Here is an 18,863-nt window from a genome sequence, read left to right as displayed (position 1 = left end):
TTCAAATGAATAGCAGTGTGGAGTTCAATGAGTGAGCTCATTCATTCTATAAAGAAACAGGTGTCAGTTATGACCCTTATTTAAAGAAGGAGGGCAGCAAAAGTATCTGCTGGTTTTAGCCCTTGCTCAGTGAGTAAAATGGGTCATTCCAGACGTTGTACTGAAGGAGAAAGAACTTTGATCAAGAAGTTGATTGGTGAGGGGAAAATGTATAAAGAAGTACAGAAAATAATTGGCTGCTCAGCTAAAATGATCTCAAATGCTTTAAAATGGCAAACAAAACCCGAAACACATGGTAGGAAAAGAAATACTACCATCCATGTAGATCAAAGAATAACAAGAATGGCAAAGAAGCATCCAATGATCAGCTCCAGGGAAATCAAAAATCTTCAGTTACCTGTGAGTACTGCAACAATCAGAAGATGCCTACATGAAGCCAAACTATTAGCAAGAAACCCTCGTAAAGTACCACTGCTGAAAAAAGACGTGTTGAAAAGGTTACAGTTTGCCAAAGAACACATTGACTGGCCTAAAGAGAAGTGGTGGAGCATTCTATGGACAGATGAGAGCAAGATTGTTCTTATTGGGGCCACAGTTTGTGAGACAACCCATAACACTGAATTCAAGCCACAGTACACTGTGAAGATTGTAAAACATGGAGGTGCAAGCATAACGGTTTTGAGATGTTTCTCATACTTTGGAGTCGGACCCATTTATCGCATACCAGGCACCATGGGCCAGTTTAAATATATCAAAATACTGCAATCACTTTTTCACACAGGACCATGTATGGGTTTTTTTTTTTCCCCTTAATAATAAACATTCATTTAAAAACTGCATTTTGTGTTTACTTGTTATCTTTGTCTCTAATTTTAAATTTGTTAGATCTGAAACATTTAAGTGTGACAAACATGCAAAAAAAAAAAAAGATATCGGGAAGGGGGCAAACACTTTCACACCACTCTATAACAACCATGACAAAACATATATACACTTGATTTATGGCCATGATTCCTTGAAACATGTTGACTGAATCAACAGATGGACACAGGGGTTAAGATAAAGATATTTTAGCTAGTGTATAGTACATTAATGCAGACAGACAGAACATTAGGAAAAAAAAGCTTTATTTACATTTGTATAAACTTTTAGCCATACTTTTCTGTTATACAATCACAGAACATGATGCACACCAACCATTCCTCTGTGCCTCAGGCCAAGTCGAGTACTAGACTGAATGGGATTAACTCACGATTAACTGTGGGTATTTGATAATTTTTTTTTTTTGCAGACAGCACCTACATCCCTTTACAAAAGGACAGAAGAAATGCATTACTTTTTTTTGACTCAATTACATTCTTTACATTTTGAAACTTTTTTACAAATTTCAAATTTTGAAATTTTCAGTTAGAACAGTGAGCATAAAGTACCATTTCTCCAGTGACACAAACTAAACCGTACAGAAAGAAAAAATACTGCAAGTATATCTCCCTACACCCATCTTGAAATTATGTTCAATAAATACTGTTCTCTCTCTCGCTCCTTACATTTGAACCGGTGCCACAGAGTTGGCTCCAACTGTTCACACTCTGGTTTCCTAAGATACCAGACAGCTTGCTGGCTGTGTGAAGCTCTGCACAAGGCCGTTTAAAGTCTGAGAAGTCTTTTCTTTTTGCTTGCGAGTTCTCTTAGTCCTCGCGGAGATAGGCTTCAGGAAGGTCCTCCAGGTCATTCATCTTCAGGCTGGAGGAGTACTCAGCCATTCTCTGTATCTCGTCTGCTTTAGTTTCAGCCAGACTCTTCTCAGCAGCCACCCGGAGTCCACGCATCTCCTCCAACTTAGACTGCGCCACCTGTAGGCTGGTCTTTAACGCAATGGATGCATGTTCAGCTCCTGCAAAAGCACCAGGAGAGAATCAACTGACAAAGCACAATAGACAAGAACCTGCCCCAGAATCACGGGGTAAACGTGCAGATCATGATGACATACCTGATCTGTAGGCTGCTTCTGCTGACAGCTCACAAATACTGATGGCATTCATCCAATTCGACTCAAAGCGCTTGCATTCATCCAGCCTGTCACCAACCTGATAAAGAGATACACAATAATTAATTAACATAACCTGCAATACAATTCTGTCAGCACAACATAGACTGTTATGGAATGTTCTTTCCTAATGGATTTACTCAGTTATACCCCAGAAAGAACAAAGTGTTCCTTTAATATCCATCGTTTAAAAAATGATTAGAGAAGACATCTTTGCTTGTTGACTGAAGTAAATTACATTACATAAATCATTTAAGTTATTACAACCAGATAGCACTATATAAAATCCCAGAGTAAGAACTCTGAATACCTCAAGGTGTTTGACACTGAGACTAAACGTGAAGGTAACTGACCTAGATGAAAGTATTTTTTTAAAAGGTATATTTATATTTGCATGACACAGCTGTTATTACAGATCTGCTCAAAGCCCCAGACTTTAAATGAACATGCCCCTTAGTTTGTTTAATTATATTTTAACAGCTGTTGATGGTGGGAAACAACATTAACTGATCAGGACGTGGTGCACCAGTGATGGAAGATGGGTCATGATCAAAATAAATAAAAATTCAATAGGTGACTTCAGTTCAGTTCTGACAAAGAAGTCAAAAACATTGACATCTACTCATGATTTTAATCTGTATAGCTTGGCTGATGGTGACTATGACAAATAATAAAATAAACCAGTTAACTGCGTCCAGCACTGTCCAATACTGACATGCACTTAACTACATTTAATTTTACATGGTTTAAATTAATTAAATTCATTTTTACCTAGTACCACACCCAGACCACACCCACACCACACCCGTTAGACGTTACCTCTACTCGCTGGCCAATGATCACTTGCCAAATGCTGTCTTCTTCAGCAGGCGTGAGTTTTCCAATTGAGTTCAAATAGCGTTTCTGAAGAGCAATGAGGGTGTGTAGAGCCTGGGAGAGGCAGAGTGAGGGCGAGAAAGAGAGATTAACTTCATCCCATTTTACTGTTCTTCTAAAACTAAGACAAGCACACTGCAAATACATGTTGCCCAAGTGATATATTTCGTATTTATTCATATACTAAACACCTTTAAAAAAGAAAGAAAAACCCAACAGATTTTTCCCCAAAATGCACAAAGCGTACCGGACCGTAAAACAGAAATACATACTTTTGTGTACAGGGTGAGAGCCTCCACCAGGGCCAGGGTGGTCTGAGAAAGGTACGTGCTGGCGCTGTCTGTGACCAGGCATGATGCCCGTCGAACCAGAGATTCATGTGAGAGGTTTTCCACTTGCTGCAAGAAAAGAGGTTTTGAATATTTAGCCCATATGCTCTATAATTACACTAATATCGGTATTACCGACTGTCCCGTTAACTGCCTGATCTAAGAACTGCAGGCTGACATATAGCGAACAGGCGTGGACTGTACGTGCACTGCGGTTTTGTGGTCGTTACCTGAGCGTAAGGCAGGGCGCACAGTCCCGCGCCCGCGCCTGCGCCGAGCGACACGACGCCACCCCGCGCACCTGCGGCCGCGCGAACGAGCTGCTTCACCGGTGTTCTGTTACTGCAGGAGGTACTGGCAGTGCCCCTAAGTAGAAAAATGTAAAGCCCGTTAGTGAAGTCGTAATATACTTTATGTAGTTTTTATTCACGTATTATTTGTATAATGTGTAATATTTCCTTTAATAAACTACAGGGTGACTTTTACCGGAGTAAATTTAAGCAAACAGCTACGCGACGAATCGCTGCCATGTTTCCGTCGCTGAGGAGGAAGTCGGTCCGGCTTAGAGATCCGCCCCTGGACATGCACAACCCGCAGTGTCTCAAAGCTTGCATTTTATCTGCGTTCCCTCTTGCAGATGAATTCGCTATTTCTTCACACTGTCAGATGTGTCGTGCCTGTGTGTAATATAAACCAGTATCGCATTCGCCTAATATGAAGTAAAAGTAAAGTTTGTGCTCAGTGTGATGTGTTTAAAAAGGTTCTAAAACTTCCGATATTCTCAGCGGTTCAGTGACTTCGACAGCCCGACATGCGTGTATTTATACGGTTAGGCGAGATTGTACTCTGTCCAGGTAGTTCATTGACCAGTGTACTCAAAAACTCTAATCAGAAAGTCGAGGATTTAAGTTCAAGGAGAGACGTGCTTTGACGCAAGTCCCACCCACTGCGTCAGCAGAAAGGTTGGTGGACGCGAACGGGACGGGGGTTTGGTAAACAGATGGAGGACAAAGGCTGATGAACATTCTCTTCTAGTGTAACACCAGGCCTGACTAACGGACAATGCACAGCACTCAAAACAACACATACAAGCCTACGTGCAAATACCTTAAGCCAAAGAGCAAATGTAGGATAAGGGTTAAGGGGCGGTCCTGTTTGACCCTTGACATTTGGAAGGTACCTAGCTGTAATTCCTGCATACTGTCTGTCTGTCCCAGGATACAATTTACTTTCATAATCCAGACTGATGGATTTGCAAAACCTTTTAAAAGGAAAGGTTTACTGATTCATAAAGATTATACTTTATGTACATGTGCATCTATTTAAAAGCCTAAATCTATTTTAAAACCCATGTGTATTTTTCTGTTATTGAACTTTCAAAGCCTTAATCCTTGTTCTGTGTGTTGCTGGCTGTTGGTTTTTGCATTAGATTTCTGTTAATATGAGGAAGACCAATGTACAAAAATGATTCCTTGAGTTTTATAAAAATTCTGTGACAAAGCTGTATGTGATCTGTAGTAAATCCACTGCAGTAGTTTCCCTAAACAAAAGCTATAACAGCTTTATTAAACCCAGATCCACCACTGTATGCTGATGAAGGTAAATCACTGCTTTCTCACACAGGCCCAGCATGGGGACATAAGTGTGTTATTGTACAGAGGACAGTAACAGAAGTGTGCTACTGTACATAGTTTTTGTTTGTTCTTGTAATAAATATGGATACCATACAGTTTCAGATTTCAGTAGACTTTTGTCATTTGATGATTAATATTGTTTGGATGTTGATTAGTGATTGATTATATTAATCAGTGTTACCACAGACTGATATTAACACGTAAATTGTTTTAGCATGGCATTAAAGTTTTCATTGCTTTACAGCATGGTATAGAATAACTCATGTTCATGAAAACCACCATTTACTTTTTGCTCTCACCAATAGTAGCAAATTGAATAAAGTGAAAGCCAAATGAGTAAGCAAATAAGATAACATGTCTAATAGTCACCAGAGAAATAGTGTAAAAGGGGGCATTTCTGCAATAAAGCAAATATATAAAGCAAACAGGTTTGGTTTTTTTTTCACTATTCCATGTATTGTGGAGATTACGCTACCAGCCCCAGTAATGTGGTAACAGACTCTGTTTACATCACTCAGGCGTGAGCTGTGCATTCATTTAGTCTGGCTATTTACTTTCTTTATATGTCAAATTAAAAGTCCTCCTGCCACTAGCTAAGGAGATACAGTTATGCACTGTTTCAGCATGTTCACAGGATGCACACATTTCTGTCAGAGAAAGTCAGGGCTTTAGTATTCCTAACTTTCTGGACTTTGAGCATGAATACAGATACACATATACAAAATCAGTATGGACATTTCTGGAGCTAAAAATACAGACTGACTGTTATACATTTATAATATTATTTGCATTTGAATCCAAAAAGAACTCCAGACACACACAGTATTCTTAAATGCTCAATATTTTTGCATATAGTCTATGTCACATTTATGCAGGCTACAAAATTTTTAAAACGTTTGGTTTTATGGAATCAGAACCAGAGATTAAACTCTTCAGGGACAGTTTTGGCTCAGTAGAGTCTATGGTGACCTGCAGTGTTTGGTTTAACCCGCTGGATTCCAGGCTACCTCTCCTGGGAGCAGTCTGTTTGGAAAGACCTGGAGCTGTTACTGGCAGTAACAAGATAACGGTCACTGAGGCTTGGATTTAAGTTATTATGTTTGAAACATATTAATTTTGTGGCAGTGGATATTTTATTAATATATTAGAAGAGTTGCAAACAAGGTAAAAACTGATAAACACACAGCTGGGATTGTGGGTCATGTTTTAGTGTTTTCCTTTATAGGCCTTTTTAAGTTCAGCCCCCCCCCCCAACACACACACACATGTACTTCCACAAAATCACTGAGAACAAAAACTTCATTTTGAAAGGATACCTTTAATCTCAGACAGTTTGGTCTGAATTTGGTCTGCACTAAGGACAGTAGTTCTTAGGACAGATGTAAAGACCAAATAGATGTGTAAAGGGTCTGGGGTAACGGTGCACTCCTAATGTATTTACTGAAAGTAAATGTTAAAGAAAAAAAACCCACTATTCTTCTTTGACATAAATTGTTCAAAATGTCTTTAGCATACATTTTCCATATATGAGTTATATCCATCTTTATCAAAGGTATTAATAACTCCACAATTAACTAAAGATTTTTTTTTTATTATATAAAATGTATTTAAAATGAATGTGTGGAGTTTTTATATATTAGTTAACAGTATTTTGGGAAATTAATCATCAGATGAAGTTCCTGTTATGGATACAAGTTCTGCAATGTTAGCATATCTTTTACTGTGCAAAGCAGAGATGCTGCACAAAACAGAGTTGCCCTGGCTGTGTTGCCCTGGTTGTGTTACCCATTTTAAATGCATACACAACATTGAACTGAGTTGACTTCACATGCTGCCTTGTACAGAATGTTTATATGGTGTGAATCTGAAATGGTGCTACATAACCAATTTTGTATTCACATAAACAGACCCTACACTCTAGGAGACAAATGCTGTCTAACTAAGATACTGTCGAGAAACTTTAGACCATTAAATGAATGGTATGGTGATATGAGGGATGAGGCTATCTCTCCCAGGGGCTAATCAGAGACTAAAGTCATTAAGCAAAGATTTGTTTTTCCATTCTGCTTTGATCTAATTACAACAGGTATGATGGTGTGCTGAGTCTCATATTACCCAACAATCCTCTGTGACATTTTCCAAGCTAATATGTGAAACCCAATCATACACTTGCATAAGAACGAGTGCTTAATAATTGATGACTATCTTAATTATTCTCAAAACAGATTTTATAATTAGCCACATAAGATTTGAGGAATCAGCATTAAGGGAGTCAGTTAACTCCTGAGTGTCAGTGATGTGGGATGAAGGCGTGGGTGAGAGTACACCTGATATCCAGGTTGACAGCAAGCCTCCTAATACCCAGCATGCAATTTAGTTTCTAAGTTGTCACACAAATGCTTTTGTGTTGACCACACTATTGACCACACTGGCTTTTTTGTATGATTTAGTATTTTGCACTGATATCAGTGTTAGAACACTTTAATTATAGTCATGTAAGTATAAAAAGGTTTTGGAAAGAGCTTTTCTTGAACGATTTCTAAGTAATGTAATGTGATTTAAAAACCTAAATATGCCCTGATAGGTGAAATAATGTCAGGGATAGGATGCTTCTGTTAAATGTTCTAGCCCAATCACAGTGTAAAGAAATTGAGCAGGAAATGTCAGTATACTTCTGAAGGCAACGTACACACACCTACATCTAATACTGCATGGCACCCTTTCAGCAGATCCTTTTCCTCCTGTAAGTTGCCAGGTGGGGCCTCTGTGGATTGGAACTGTTTTTCTATCACATTGTGCAGTGTGGTATTGTCCTGCTGAAATGCACCACTGCCCTGAGGTAATATAATTGCCATGGACAGGTGTACTTGCTCTGCAGCAATGTTTAGGTGGCACATTTCAAAGTAACATCTACATGAATGTCAGGATCCAAGATTTTCCAGCAGAACATTTCCTAGCAGAGCACAGCTTAGCTTGCCTTGTCCAGGGCCTGTTAATGAACTGTTGGGTGACCACTGCACAGTCACCAGGGCACAATGCCAAGATAGTGGGGGCATGAAGACTGGAGGTGCCAGGATAGTGGGTGCATGAAGACTGGAGGTGCCAGGATAGTGGGTGCATAGAGACTGGAGGTGCCAGGATAGTGGGTGCATGAAGACTGGAGGTGCCAGGATAGTGGGTGCATAGAGACTGGAGGTGCCAGGATAGTGGGTGCATAGAGACTGGAGGTGCCAGGATAGTGGGTGCATAGAGACTGGAGGTGCCAAGATAGTGGGCAGGTTGAGTCTTTGGCTGCATGGAGGCCACAGCATGAATGACACACGCTTGTGTGCCTAAGGGACTTTGTCCAGGCTGTAACAGATGACCCTTGAGGGGAGGGCTGAGTGCTGTCAGCCACCGGACGTAGGGTTGGATCAATGGGGGAGTACAATGTTGTCACTTGAATTTTGTGAATGTCTTGGTTTGTTTAATTGTGTTCTCACTTTAGCGTTTTAGAAACGTTTCCCAGTTCGTATTTTTTCTCCCCGTTTTCTCCATTAAGTTAGTATTCTTTCTGCTTGTTTGCTGTGTGATTTAAAAGCCCGCTTACAATAAAAGTACTGTACATTGAGCAGAAAATAGCATCTTCTGGTGTTTCTTCTGGTTCATTTTCAGATTCTTCTTCTGCGCGTCATGCGTAAAGTTGGTATGCATTTTTCATAGCCCCCCTTCCCAAGAAATAAACTCAACTTTCTTTTCTGCACTCCAAAATACAGCTCAGCAGTCCTCAAAATGCAGTAAAAATACACAGTTGACAAAACTAAAGTGGCATGTATGCTGCAGGCTAGTTAGCGAGGCGTACCTCTCACAATATATCTTACAGATACTTTCTAGTTAAGAGTTATAGATGAAATTGGCTATCCTTGCTGAACCATTGTGAGGTTTCCATGAAGTGTTTCCAATTAGGTTTGCAAAAAATGTCTGTTTCACTTGTAATCACCATTCGAAATTCACTGGATAAGACGGAATGTACATTTTACCAGTAATGCCGTCGGCCACTTCTGAGAAGGGCCAGGCTGCTGTAGGCCTGTCCCCTTAGTGAAATCATAAATTTAATTGGTCAGACCTTTTTTCTGACAGACATACATTACAGAAACCTTTCAAAATATTGCCAGAAGGGGCACATAGGTATGTACACAGCAGTGAGTCCCTGCAGGCAAATTAATAAGCAGTTTTTGTTTCACTTTAGTACCATTCTTGAATAGAAATGCATCCTGTGATAACCAAGAATATGTAAATTAGCCTATATGAATCCGTCAATTTTTAAAATTTTACTATATTGATGAAAAATATTTATTTTATTTTATATTAGGGTTAAAAGAATGGCCTAACACCTGACTGTGTGTGTGTGTGTGTGTGTGTGTGTGTGTGTGTGTGTGTGTGTGTGTAATCTGCTTTTATAATCACAATCTATATGATTTATCAATGAAGCCAGGTATGCATGCCAGTATTGTTATTACAGCTTTTCATATAGTCAGAACTTTATAGTCGGAGCTCAGATTAATAGATAAACGATTGTGTTTGTGCTCATAGTAATAGCTCACAATTCAGAATCATTAGCCTTGGTCAGGGTACAATGTTTATGTGTGTGTGCGTGTGTGTGTGTGTGTGTGTGTGTGTGTGAGAGAGAGAGAGAGAGAGAGAGAGAGAGAGAGAGAGAGAGAGAGTGAGTGAGTGAGTGAGAGAGAGAGATAACATGTTCTAACCAAGTGTGTGTCAGTATGTCCTGAACACCTCACACTGCTTTGTATGGCATAAAGATAAACAGAAAATGTGCTAGAGGTGTAGAGTCAAATTCAGAGACAGACTCAAGCCTCATCACCTTCCGGTGTCTGTACTCCATCATTTTACTTGCAGGAGTGTCTGTGTAAGATATATGCATTCAAAATTGACATGTATTTTTAAAAATAGGTCTGCATTTCCTTTTGGAAAAAAATCCTCCAGTGTCAAAATTGTGGGGAATGAAGAAACAGAATAATAATTAAATTTTAAAAAAGCTTATTTATATATATTTTTCATAAAGGAAATGTAGCTCAACGTGCTTTTACAAATCAGCAGAAGAAAGAAATAATTCCAAAAGGTATTAATCATGAAAAATCACTAAAATAAGCAAAAATTAAAAATATTTTAAGGAACATATTTTAAGGATTTATTAAGAAATAACAAGACTCCTTTTAAAATGCCATATTACAAATTTTATTTCAGTCATGTGAAAAATAATATTTCTTGGGTAGTCAAAATATAGGCCTATTTTTTGGCCACTGTAAACAGAAAATAAGAAACTATATCCTAAGATTATAGAAATGCCATCTTGTGTAAAACTATGGGCCAGCAAGCCACTGAAAACAGGAAACAATCCCTATGAACTCTTTAGGAATTCTAGTATATTTGTATATAGGAATGTTTTTGAGCATGAAATGAGAGTATAATTAGATGTTTAATGTGTTTACTTAAAAAAGTACCATTGGCCTTCGTTTATCAATATGATAAGTATCATGTTCGGTGCACTACAGTAAAAGGGTGGCTTTGTGTTCACTGGTGACGCAAGACTGGAAGCAAATGAAAGTAATTGTTTTCTTTCTCCTTCAACTCCCGAAAGCAGCTAGCATAGCCTAGCCTAGCCTAACCTTGTTTTGGCACTCAGAGCAAAGAGTATCATGCAATAAAGCAGAATCCCAAAGGTTTCAGTTAATAATTAACACTTCTGTTAGCATTTAGCAGGTACTCTCAGCTCTGGTATCACCTCTGCCTTGATCTGAACACAACATAAACAACATGCAAACTACCTGTTTACAAAGAAGAGATTTCTAGGTGAATTTTCCTTTTACAAATACATAAAGCAATATTCTATTATTAATATTCATTATTATAAAATGACTAGCATCTGGGGATAGCTGGGCCATAGTGTCTTACTGATCACGCCAGTTTTGTCCAAGGGTCCACTGATTACCAACACTGCAAAACACGGTAGTTTACCTTACTGGCATAAGCTCAAATGTTTCTACATATCTATGCAGAGCTAAACCCCAAAAAATTAGAGTCCCTCAGATGTTTAAGGTTTCAAAAGAAGGCAAACTCTGTGTGTAGATGATGTAGATTAGTCTCTGCTGTGGCCAAGTTCACAGGATGTGTTGTCTGTAATGTCAGACCTTACAGCTACTGTTACTGTATGGTAACTGACATTAGTATAAAACACTGGAGAGTTAAGAAAGTATATCCAGTGTCATCCATTAAACAAGATTAAGTCTGCATGTGACATGCAACATATACTTAAATGTGTCTTAATTTTTTAATAATTTGACTGGCACAGTGTTAACAGGATTGTTATAGGTCTCTCAGAGGTTTAATCATTTCAAGACTAAGCAAAAGGTTAATAAATGAAATTGTTGTTGTCCTGTTTTGGCTGCTGTTTAAAGTGATGGCAGATGATTATGAACTATGGTTTATATTGGCAAAGGTAATGTCCTCAGTGACATTTTTCACACCAGTTGCTTCCCTAAAAAATAAGTACAAACCATTATATAATTATGCAATTAGTTAAGAAAATGTTTTAATAATTAATGAAATTATTGGTTCTGCATAATTAGCCACATGACTCCATGAAAGTGTGTAACAGTGCACAGTAAAATAAGTGTCAAATTTAAGTCTAAAAGTGTGGGCCTAGAGTATGCAGCTAAAACAACTACAACAGGATAAAAGGAGGCTTAGACTTTTACATTTCTGAGGGTATCACATAAGACTTTGAAATACTATTTAATGCTGGATGTTGTCTCATTACAGGTGTTTAAACAGGCTAAATAAAACTTGGTAAGCATGATGACTTTGGTTTAACTCCAAAATAAAGAAAAGTCGACTCCTTTAATTAAAGTGCATAGGTGACACACAGAGTAGTCTTGAACATGCCAAATTACATTATTAGTCCAGATTCCCCCAGTTTACATTTAGGTAATGTGGAGCTGATGGGATGCTCTTATAAGAGCAAGCCAAATTAATGAGGCTACATGATGTTCATGAGAGAACTATGGATGAGCAGATAAAGAAAACTCAGCCAGTTGACAGTTGAGAAGATGTAAAGATCAAAGATGGTACCTGGTTACAAAAGTAGCGTACTGTGTCACTGTCTCAGGAGACAAACACTGAGCTTGTTTTACTGAGAGGAGATTATGCTTGCATTGACCCTGGAAGCAGGTCTGTCTGTTAGCTTCCCCAACAATGAACAAACACCATCCAACTACAGACCAATAACCAACAGCAACACAAAACCAACTGAGCATATATGACCATTTAAGAAAATTAGCATTGTCCAGAAGGGGACTGGAAAAAACAGACACAGACCAACTTAAGCATTGCATGGATTGACTGTAAGAAAGGCTATGACTCAATGCCACATAAATGTATACTCAAATGTATCCATTTATGACATCACTAGCCAACTCAAAGACAACTGCCCAGGTGGCCATAAAGACAAGCCTGAGGGATTTGTTCTGGCATACTTGAGAGAAAGCAAAACCCAAGAGTAATGCTCTAGAATGTTTACTACTATTACTGGCTAGCCTTGCACCAGAAATATATGGTCCCCAGTCACCAATTGCAATCAGCGTCTTGCTGTCATGGCCTTCTGGGAAGGATACTTAAAACTGGCATTCAAAAGGAGACATGAGCAGTGATGAGTGTCACAATGTGTTGTGGGTATACTCCACCCAGAGCAGATGTTTGACCCAGGAGGAGGGGTTGGTGGGTACCAGGTACCAGAGGGCTCACTTGAGGTCTTGGTTGACTTTTTTTGGAAATGGGAGGGCAAGCTGAATGAGGCACCATGCAGCTGGCAGAAAACTCTCCAGAAGCTCTCCAGAACCGGATAACAAAATGGCACTTGTCTAAGACAAAATGGCAATGATCCAAGACCATGTTGTTGCTGCTTGTCTGTAACCTTGGCCAATGAGAATTTAAACAGAACGATGAACTTGTTAGCCTTGGTGAGCCAGTCATCCATGACCAGAACAGACACCTACCAGGCTCATGCTGGAGTCATGCTCTTGAAGGTTATGTGTACCCAACTCCATAGATTATTCAGCTTCTTCTCCACAAACTGGATCTATGGAGGAGCATACAGTGGTTGGTTCTCTAGATTTATGTTGCCCATGTGAGGGCTTTTACTGGGTATTCTTGTGCCAGGTCACTAAAATCCAAGACAACACACAGCAGTGTGAGCTGTTCTCAAGTAGGGGAATGCATAGGTGACACTGAGGAGTGTGAATTGTTCTTAAGTAAGGGTAAGCATAGGTGACAATGAGTAGTGGCTTGGTGCCTCCCTCTGGTCACTTAGTGGTCTAGCAGGACATTACATTTCTTGTTTTGATAGGAGGAATCGATTGATGATGCTTAAATGCTGAGTAACTACTTACTTGTCTGTGAGTGTGGATGAAGGCCTTCTGCTCATTCTAAATGATCTCATGTGCTTCATCTATTTATGGTTTATTGTCTTACCATCAAATTGTTCTGGTGGGGCGACCTTGTAAATTCCCCTGTGTATAAAATAAACATGCAGATGGCACTAAATGGATTTTTTAAATTGTCCAGTGTTTTATACTAAATGTTTCTTCTTTACAGATGTCTGGGACCAAGCCCCCAGTAAGCAAGCTAAACGTAATAATAGCAAAGAAAAGTATGAGGAAGAAACATTGAGAGGAACGAAGACTCAAAGGGGGCATCCATCCTCCTCTGTTCAACACTGGACAGCGCAATAAGAACAAAATAAGCAATAAAACCAGCAAACCAAAAAACGCTTTCAAACCAACAATAAGAATGGGATGACTTTGGAAAAAAAAGGAATGAGAGACAATCTTTAAAATTAGGATGATTAGTGGCAAACAAAGGACTGATGATGCTGGCATGGTCCTGGACAAGCAGCTATCATTCTCTGTCCATGTTACTAATGTGACCTGGTGACTGATTGGTTCTGATTTTGTTTGTGTTGTCATTTAATTTGTAGTTATACAACTTGTCTTTTTTTTGGTTTTATCTCTGCCACTTATGAGTTCCACCTCTGTCTTGTTTTACTTAATTTATGTACGTATATATACCCTGTTTACTGAGATCTTAATTGTGGGTCATTGCTAAAGATTTGGTAGTTACTGTTTGTGATCCTGTGTTAAGTTCACCTAGTTCTTGGCCCATTTTGGTTTTTCGTCATGTTTTTAATAACTACATATTTTTGATATTTTGACTTTTGACCACTTAAAGTTCAATGACAGTCAGATGCTCTCAGTAAGGTCAGTTGATTTAGCTTCCAATTACACCCAGAAATGCAGGTTTTTCTTATATAACATTAGAAGGATTCAGTCATTTCTTTCCAGTGATGCTACTCAGTTGCTTGTTCCGTCCCTTGTCTTCTCAAGATTGAACTCACTCTTGACAGGCCGCTCTGTACATGCTACTAGACTCTTGCAACTCCAGAATGCAGCTGCATGACTCATGTTAAATTTTTCAAAGTTCATACACCATGACTCCACTCCTCTTTCCTCCACTGTATTCCTGTAATCACAACAGATATAAAACCCTGCCAACAAAGCCAAAAATGTACCTCAGCTCTCCTAGCTGGAAGCACTTGTCTCTCATCACAGTGTACCTTACACCCTTCATGCCTCATGTGCAGCTTAGCTTGAACCACCACCTGCTATTTGGATGCAAGTGCAAATTTTGCTACCTTCCAGTACCTGTACATATAGTGCAGTCCTTGGATATATTCAAATGTAGATGGAAGACCCACCTCTTCAAGAAGCTCTTGAATGATCCCTAACTACTTCAAAGCAATTGATTAATCATTAATCATATACTCCTTTTTTTTTACATGTATATGAACATCAACAAAAAAATCGTATTTTTCTTCTGTGTATTCTATTCAACATGGAGATATAATCAAATCAATGTCTGACAAAACAATGTTTGATGTGACATGAAATATACATGTGCATTTAAAAAATCATCTTCTGTGCACTCTGAACATGTGATCTACTACAAGTTAGCTGCCTCCTTGGTAGACTGAAGTTTAAGCAAGGCCTAAAACCTACATGCCTTGGAGAAGTGGTCTACAACAACCAGGATGACAAGCTCTTGTCTGAGGGCAGACCTGTCATGAAATCCAGGGATATATGGAACTAGTTTACTGTCTCCAATACTGTAATAGTAGCCTTTTATTTGACCCTTGGTATTGGGAGAATATTTCTCCCACACGGTCATCTCAGGTGACTACTTCAACAATAAACAGATCCTTCAGATCTGGTAACTGGAAAACTGGGGTCAAATTTGGTCACTCCTTAATACCTTCAAAGGCCTTCTGGATTTTGGGCATCCAGTAAAACTGTCCTGGTGTTTTATGAGTGAAGGCGGTGAAGGATGCCACCACACAACTGAAGTTCTGCGCAAAGTGCTGGAAGAAGATGGCAAATCCCAGAAAGGGCTGGACCTGCTGGAGAGAGGTGGGACAGGGCCACTTAGCAATAGCTTTGATTTTGGCCATTTCCATGTGGAGAGTGCCTTTGGAAACTATAAAGACCAAGGACACCATTGATGCATGAAAATTTGACTTTTCAAGCTTATCGAAAGAGAACAGTCCAAAATACTATGCTCAAACAAAGCTTTCCCAAAAAATTATAAACAACTAAACACTTTCTTTGAAGCCTTTTTTTACTTTCTTTTGGCTCTTTTTTCACTTCAAGGTTAGTTCTTTTATCTTACCTTTTATTCTTTAAAGTATTGTACTGATCACACCTCTACAAAGGTATGACACTGGGCTACTTCTCATGGGGTTTAAATTCAGAGCCCAGTAGGTATGCGTAGTCAGCACTGACTAATGGTCAGCATGGATTAGCCCAAAGACTGGAGTTCTTGCTCTCGTATAACCCTTTTCAGCAAATGTGCAACGGGTTCCATTCCAGTGACTTACATTCACGCACCTAATTTTGAAACTGTTCAGTGCATTTCCACAAAAAATAAATAGGATCCAGCACCCAAAAAGTTTGTTCACAGCTGGATCCAAAGAATGGTAGTATTTTCAGCGTGAACTGTGAAATCCAGGGGAGTGTCAAGTTGTAGAGGAAAGAGAAAACACCAGTGTCAATAATAGTTTGCTTTTTGGAAAAAACAAACAGCTGTAACAACAGCAAAATGCTCGCAGGTAATCTATGTACTCTGCTGTCTTGTTACTACTGTTTCATTCCGTTGTGTGTTGTGCAATGCCCTCTGTTGAGGACACATCCTTGGCGCCAATAAAAACTGCTGCTAACACAGCTGCTTCTCTGAATAGCACAAAGGTTCTAAGAAGCCTGAACAGAACCAGTTCAAGAACCAGGGTGATTTTGCTCGAAAAGGGGTACTAGCGCACCAGCTCGGCCCCCTGCTTGTTGCTGGTGGCACAGACTGGACCCTTACATTTATAAAGAAAATTCCTTTAAAAATACTGGTGTGTGTCAGTGCAAATAAACAAATGTAACTTTCAACAAATGTAACTTTCTTTCAAAAGGTAAGAAACAAGAAAGTTGTGGTTTGATGGAAGAACTGCTACTCTGATTACTATTAAAATATGATTTTTCTATATCTCATCACATTTTGCATTAGAATGGAAAATTCACAATGCAATTAAAACCTTTTTCCTTTGAGTAGCAACAGATGCACAGCTGCTTGTCAAGTTTACAAATAATGCAGGTAATTTATAACGTACTTTTCATACACTAACAGTGCGGCTCAAAATGCTTTACAGTACAAGATAAAACATCTGAGAAAGAAGAGAAGAAAGATAGTCAAGAAATAAAATGAATAAAAATGCAACAAATAAAATAATGTAATAAAAGGGGGATATTAATAATAGTTCAAATTTACCCAGGCCAAAAATAAAATGATATACAAGTAATAAATAAGAATTATTTTAAAAATAGTTGTTAAATAATAGAAATATATTTTAAGATTTTTTTGTAAAAAAATCAGTCACAGACATGTGTTCCACATCTTTGGTGCATAAAAGCAAACTGCTCTGTTTGATTCATACATATGATATAAAGAAGGCTAGCACTAGTTAGATCTGAAGCCACGATTTGGAGCATAATCCTCCAGGCACTCAGAGATATGTGAATGTGCTAAACCATTAGATTTACAACTAGTAATAAAATTTAATAGTTAATTCTAAAAGAAACAGGCAACCAGTGGAGTGATGCTAAAATTGGTCTAATGTGATCTTATTTTCTTGTTAATATTCTTGCTGTAGTTTGTCTGCTGTGGTTGCAGGAAAACAAAAGCATTTAGGGGTCAAGGGAACAGTTTCCTAATTACTCTAATTACTCTTTGTTGAACCTCCACTTACAGTTTAAATTCCTAATGGAAATTATGCAAGAGCTTGATAATACTATATGAGTTTTAATGCTGGGTGTTGTCTCATTACATGTATTTAAACAGGCTAAATAAAATTTGGTAAGCATGATGCCTTTGATTTAACTGAGAGGGGAAGAAGAACTTGCTCCTTCTCTTATTCAACGCCACTTGACATGAACTGTTGGACACACCATGAACAACTCGACAACTCAATACGTGGATGTCACAGCAAGGCAGAAAGTACAAGTCATCATAGTTCAGTTCCTGCTGTCTATTTTTCTTTACATCGACACCCTGCTTATAGTGACGTTCTTCCAAAAAGAGTATTTTCGCACCAGCATGCGCTATGTGTTTTTTGTCCACACCTTAATTTGTGACTGGATATATCTATTTATTTCAAATATTCTGCTAATCCTGACCTACTTCAGTATGCCTATGTTTGCTTGGATATGTATCATCCTGCTCATATTGATGTCACTCTTAACCTTCAGCACCCCACTCACGATGGTAGCCATGAGCTTAGAGCGCTATATAGCCATATGTTTGCCCCTGCGCCATGCTGAGATCTCCACCAGCCGCAGGACTATCTACTGCATACTCTTCATCCATGGTCTGAGCTCTATACAAATCTTTGTTGTGCTTTCTATCTTCTTTGCTTCTGTTTCTCACAGCTTCTATATGATGTATAAAGTCTGCATGGTGGAAATGCTCATTGTTCTCAAGTGGCAGAGCTATGTTAGATCTGCTATCTCTCTGTTTTACTTCTTGATCATGTCATGTACTATCCTGTTCACTTACGTTAAAATCGTGACAGCTGCGAAAATGGCAGCATCAGGCCATAAGAAATCCATCACCAAGGGTCGGAACACAGTGCTTCTGCATGGCATGCAGCTCTTTCTTGGTCTGTTTCAGTTCTGGACTCCATTTGTGGAACCAGCTGTGCTGAGCATCAATGTTGAACTGTATGTGTTTGTGAGATATTTTGATTATGTTGCATTTATTTTAGCTCCACGGTGTCTGTGTCCTCTTGTTTATGGATTAAGGGATAAAAAGTTTTTCTCTGCCGTGAAATATTATGTATTTTGTGGATTAAGAAAGAAAATCACACATAGACATACACAAATGTAATTTCAAGTAATAGTTTGCAAATGAATAAATGTTAAAACATTGTTCTCCACTAGAGGAACTCCACCACAGGTTTGGAACAAGTCCATTCACACCTCCACATTCCACTTCCCCCCAAAAAAACATGAACTACTTTCCGTGCACTACTTCTCTTTCACCTTTTTTTTGACCTTCTGTGGCATTTGTATAACCTTTTCTAATAAAAATGCAATATTTCATTGGAGACAAATGAAATTAATGGGTTAATTGAACTGTTTGGTCTTTCAGGCAAAAGCCAGACTGCTTTTGGCAAAGGGACTTCTATGTATATATGATGGTATATTTAGAAAAACACAATAATACATTATACAGTATATACATAGATAACGCAATAATACATTATAAAATATATACATGGATAACGCAATAATACATTATACAGTATATACATGGATAACACAATAATACATT

At 38.6% G+C, this 18,863-nt stretch overlaps 2 protein-coding genes across 2 annotated transcripts; one reads left to right on the top strand and one right to left on the bottom strand.

Moving 5' to 3' along the window:
- Positions 1-1,267: 1,267 nt before the first annotated feature.
- diabloa (diablo, IAP-binding mitochondrial protein a) lies at positions 1,268-4,236 on the bottom strand. The gene is made up of 6 exons (XM_035533922.1): positions 3,739-4,236; positions 3,483-3,618; positions 3,196-3,321; positions 2,867-2,977; positions 1,991-2,087; positions 1,268-1,894 (listed from the first exon to the last, which is right to left on the bottom strand). The coding sequence occupies exons 1-6, from the start codon at positions 3,864-3,866 to the stop codon at positions 1,689-1,691; spliced, it is 804 nt and encodes a 267-aa protein (XP_035389815.1). The 5' UTR covers positions 3,867-4,236; the 3' UTR covers positions 1,268-1,688.
- Positions 4,237-17,480: 13,244 nt separating this feature from the next.
- LOC113587640 (odorant receptor 131-2-like) lies at positions 17,481-18,383 on the top strand (the record flags this gene model as incomplete). The annotated part of the gene is made up of 1 exon (XM_027026399.2): positions 17,481-18,383. A coding segment is annotated over exon 1 (903 nt), but the record flags the coding sequence as incomplete, so codon positions are not given.
- Positions 18,384-18,863: the final 480 nt, after the last annotated feature.

The sequence above is a fragment of the Electrophorus electricus genome, chromosome 15 (assembly GCF_013358815.1).
Source record: "Electrophorus electricus isolate fEleEle1 chromosome 15, fEleEle1.pri, whole genome shotgun sequence".
Lineage (NCBI taxonomy): Eukaryota > Metazoa > Chordata > Actinopteri > Gymnotiformes > Gymnotidae > Electrophorus > Electrophorus electricus.
Note: the sequence above shows the minus strand (reverse complement) of the source record. Positions and strands in the feature narration are given on the sequence as shown.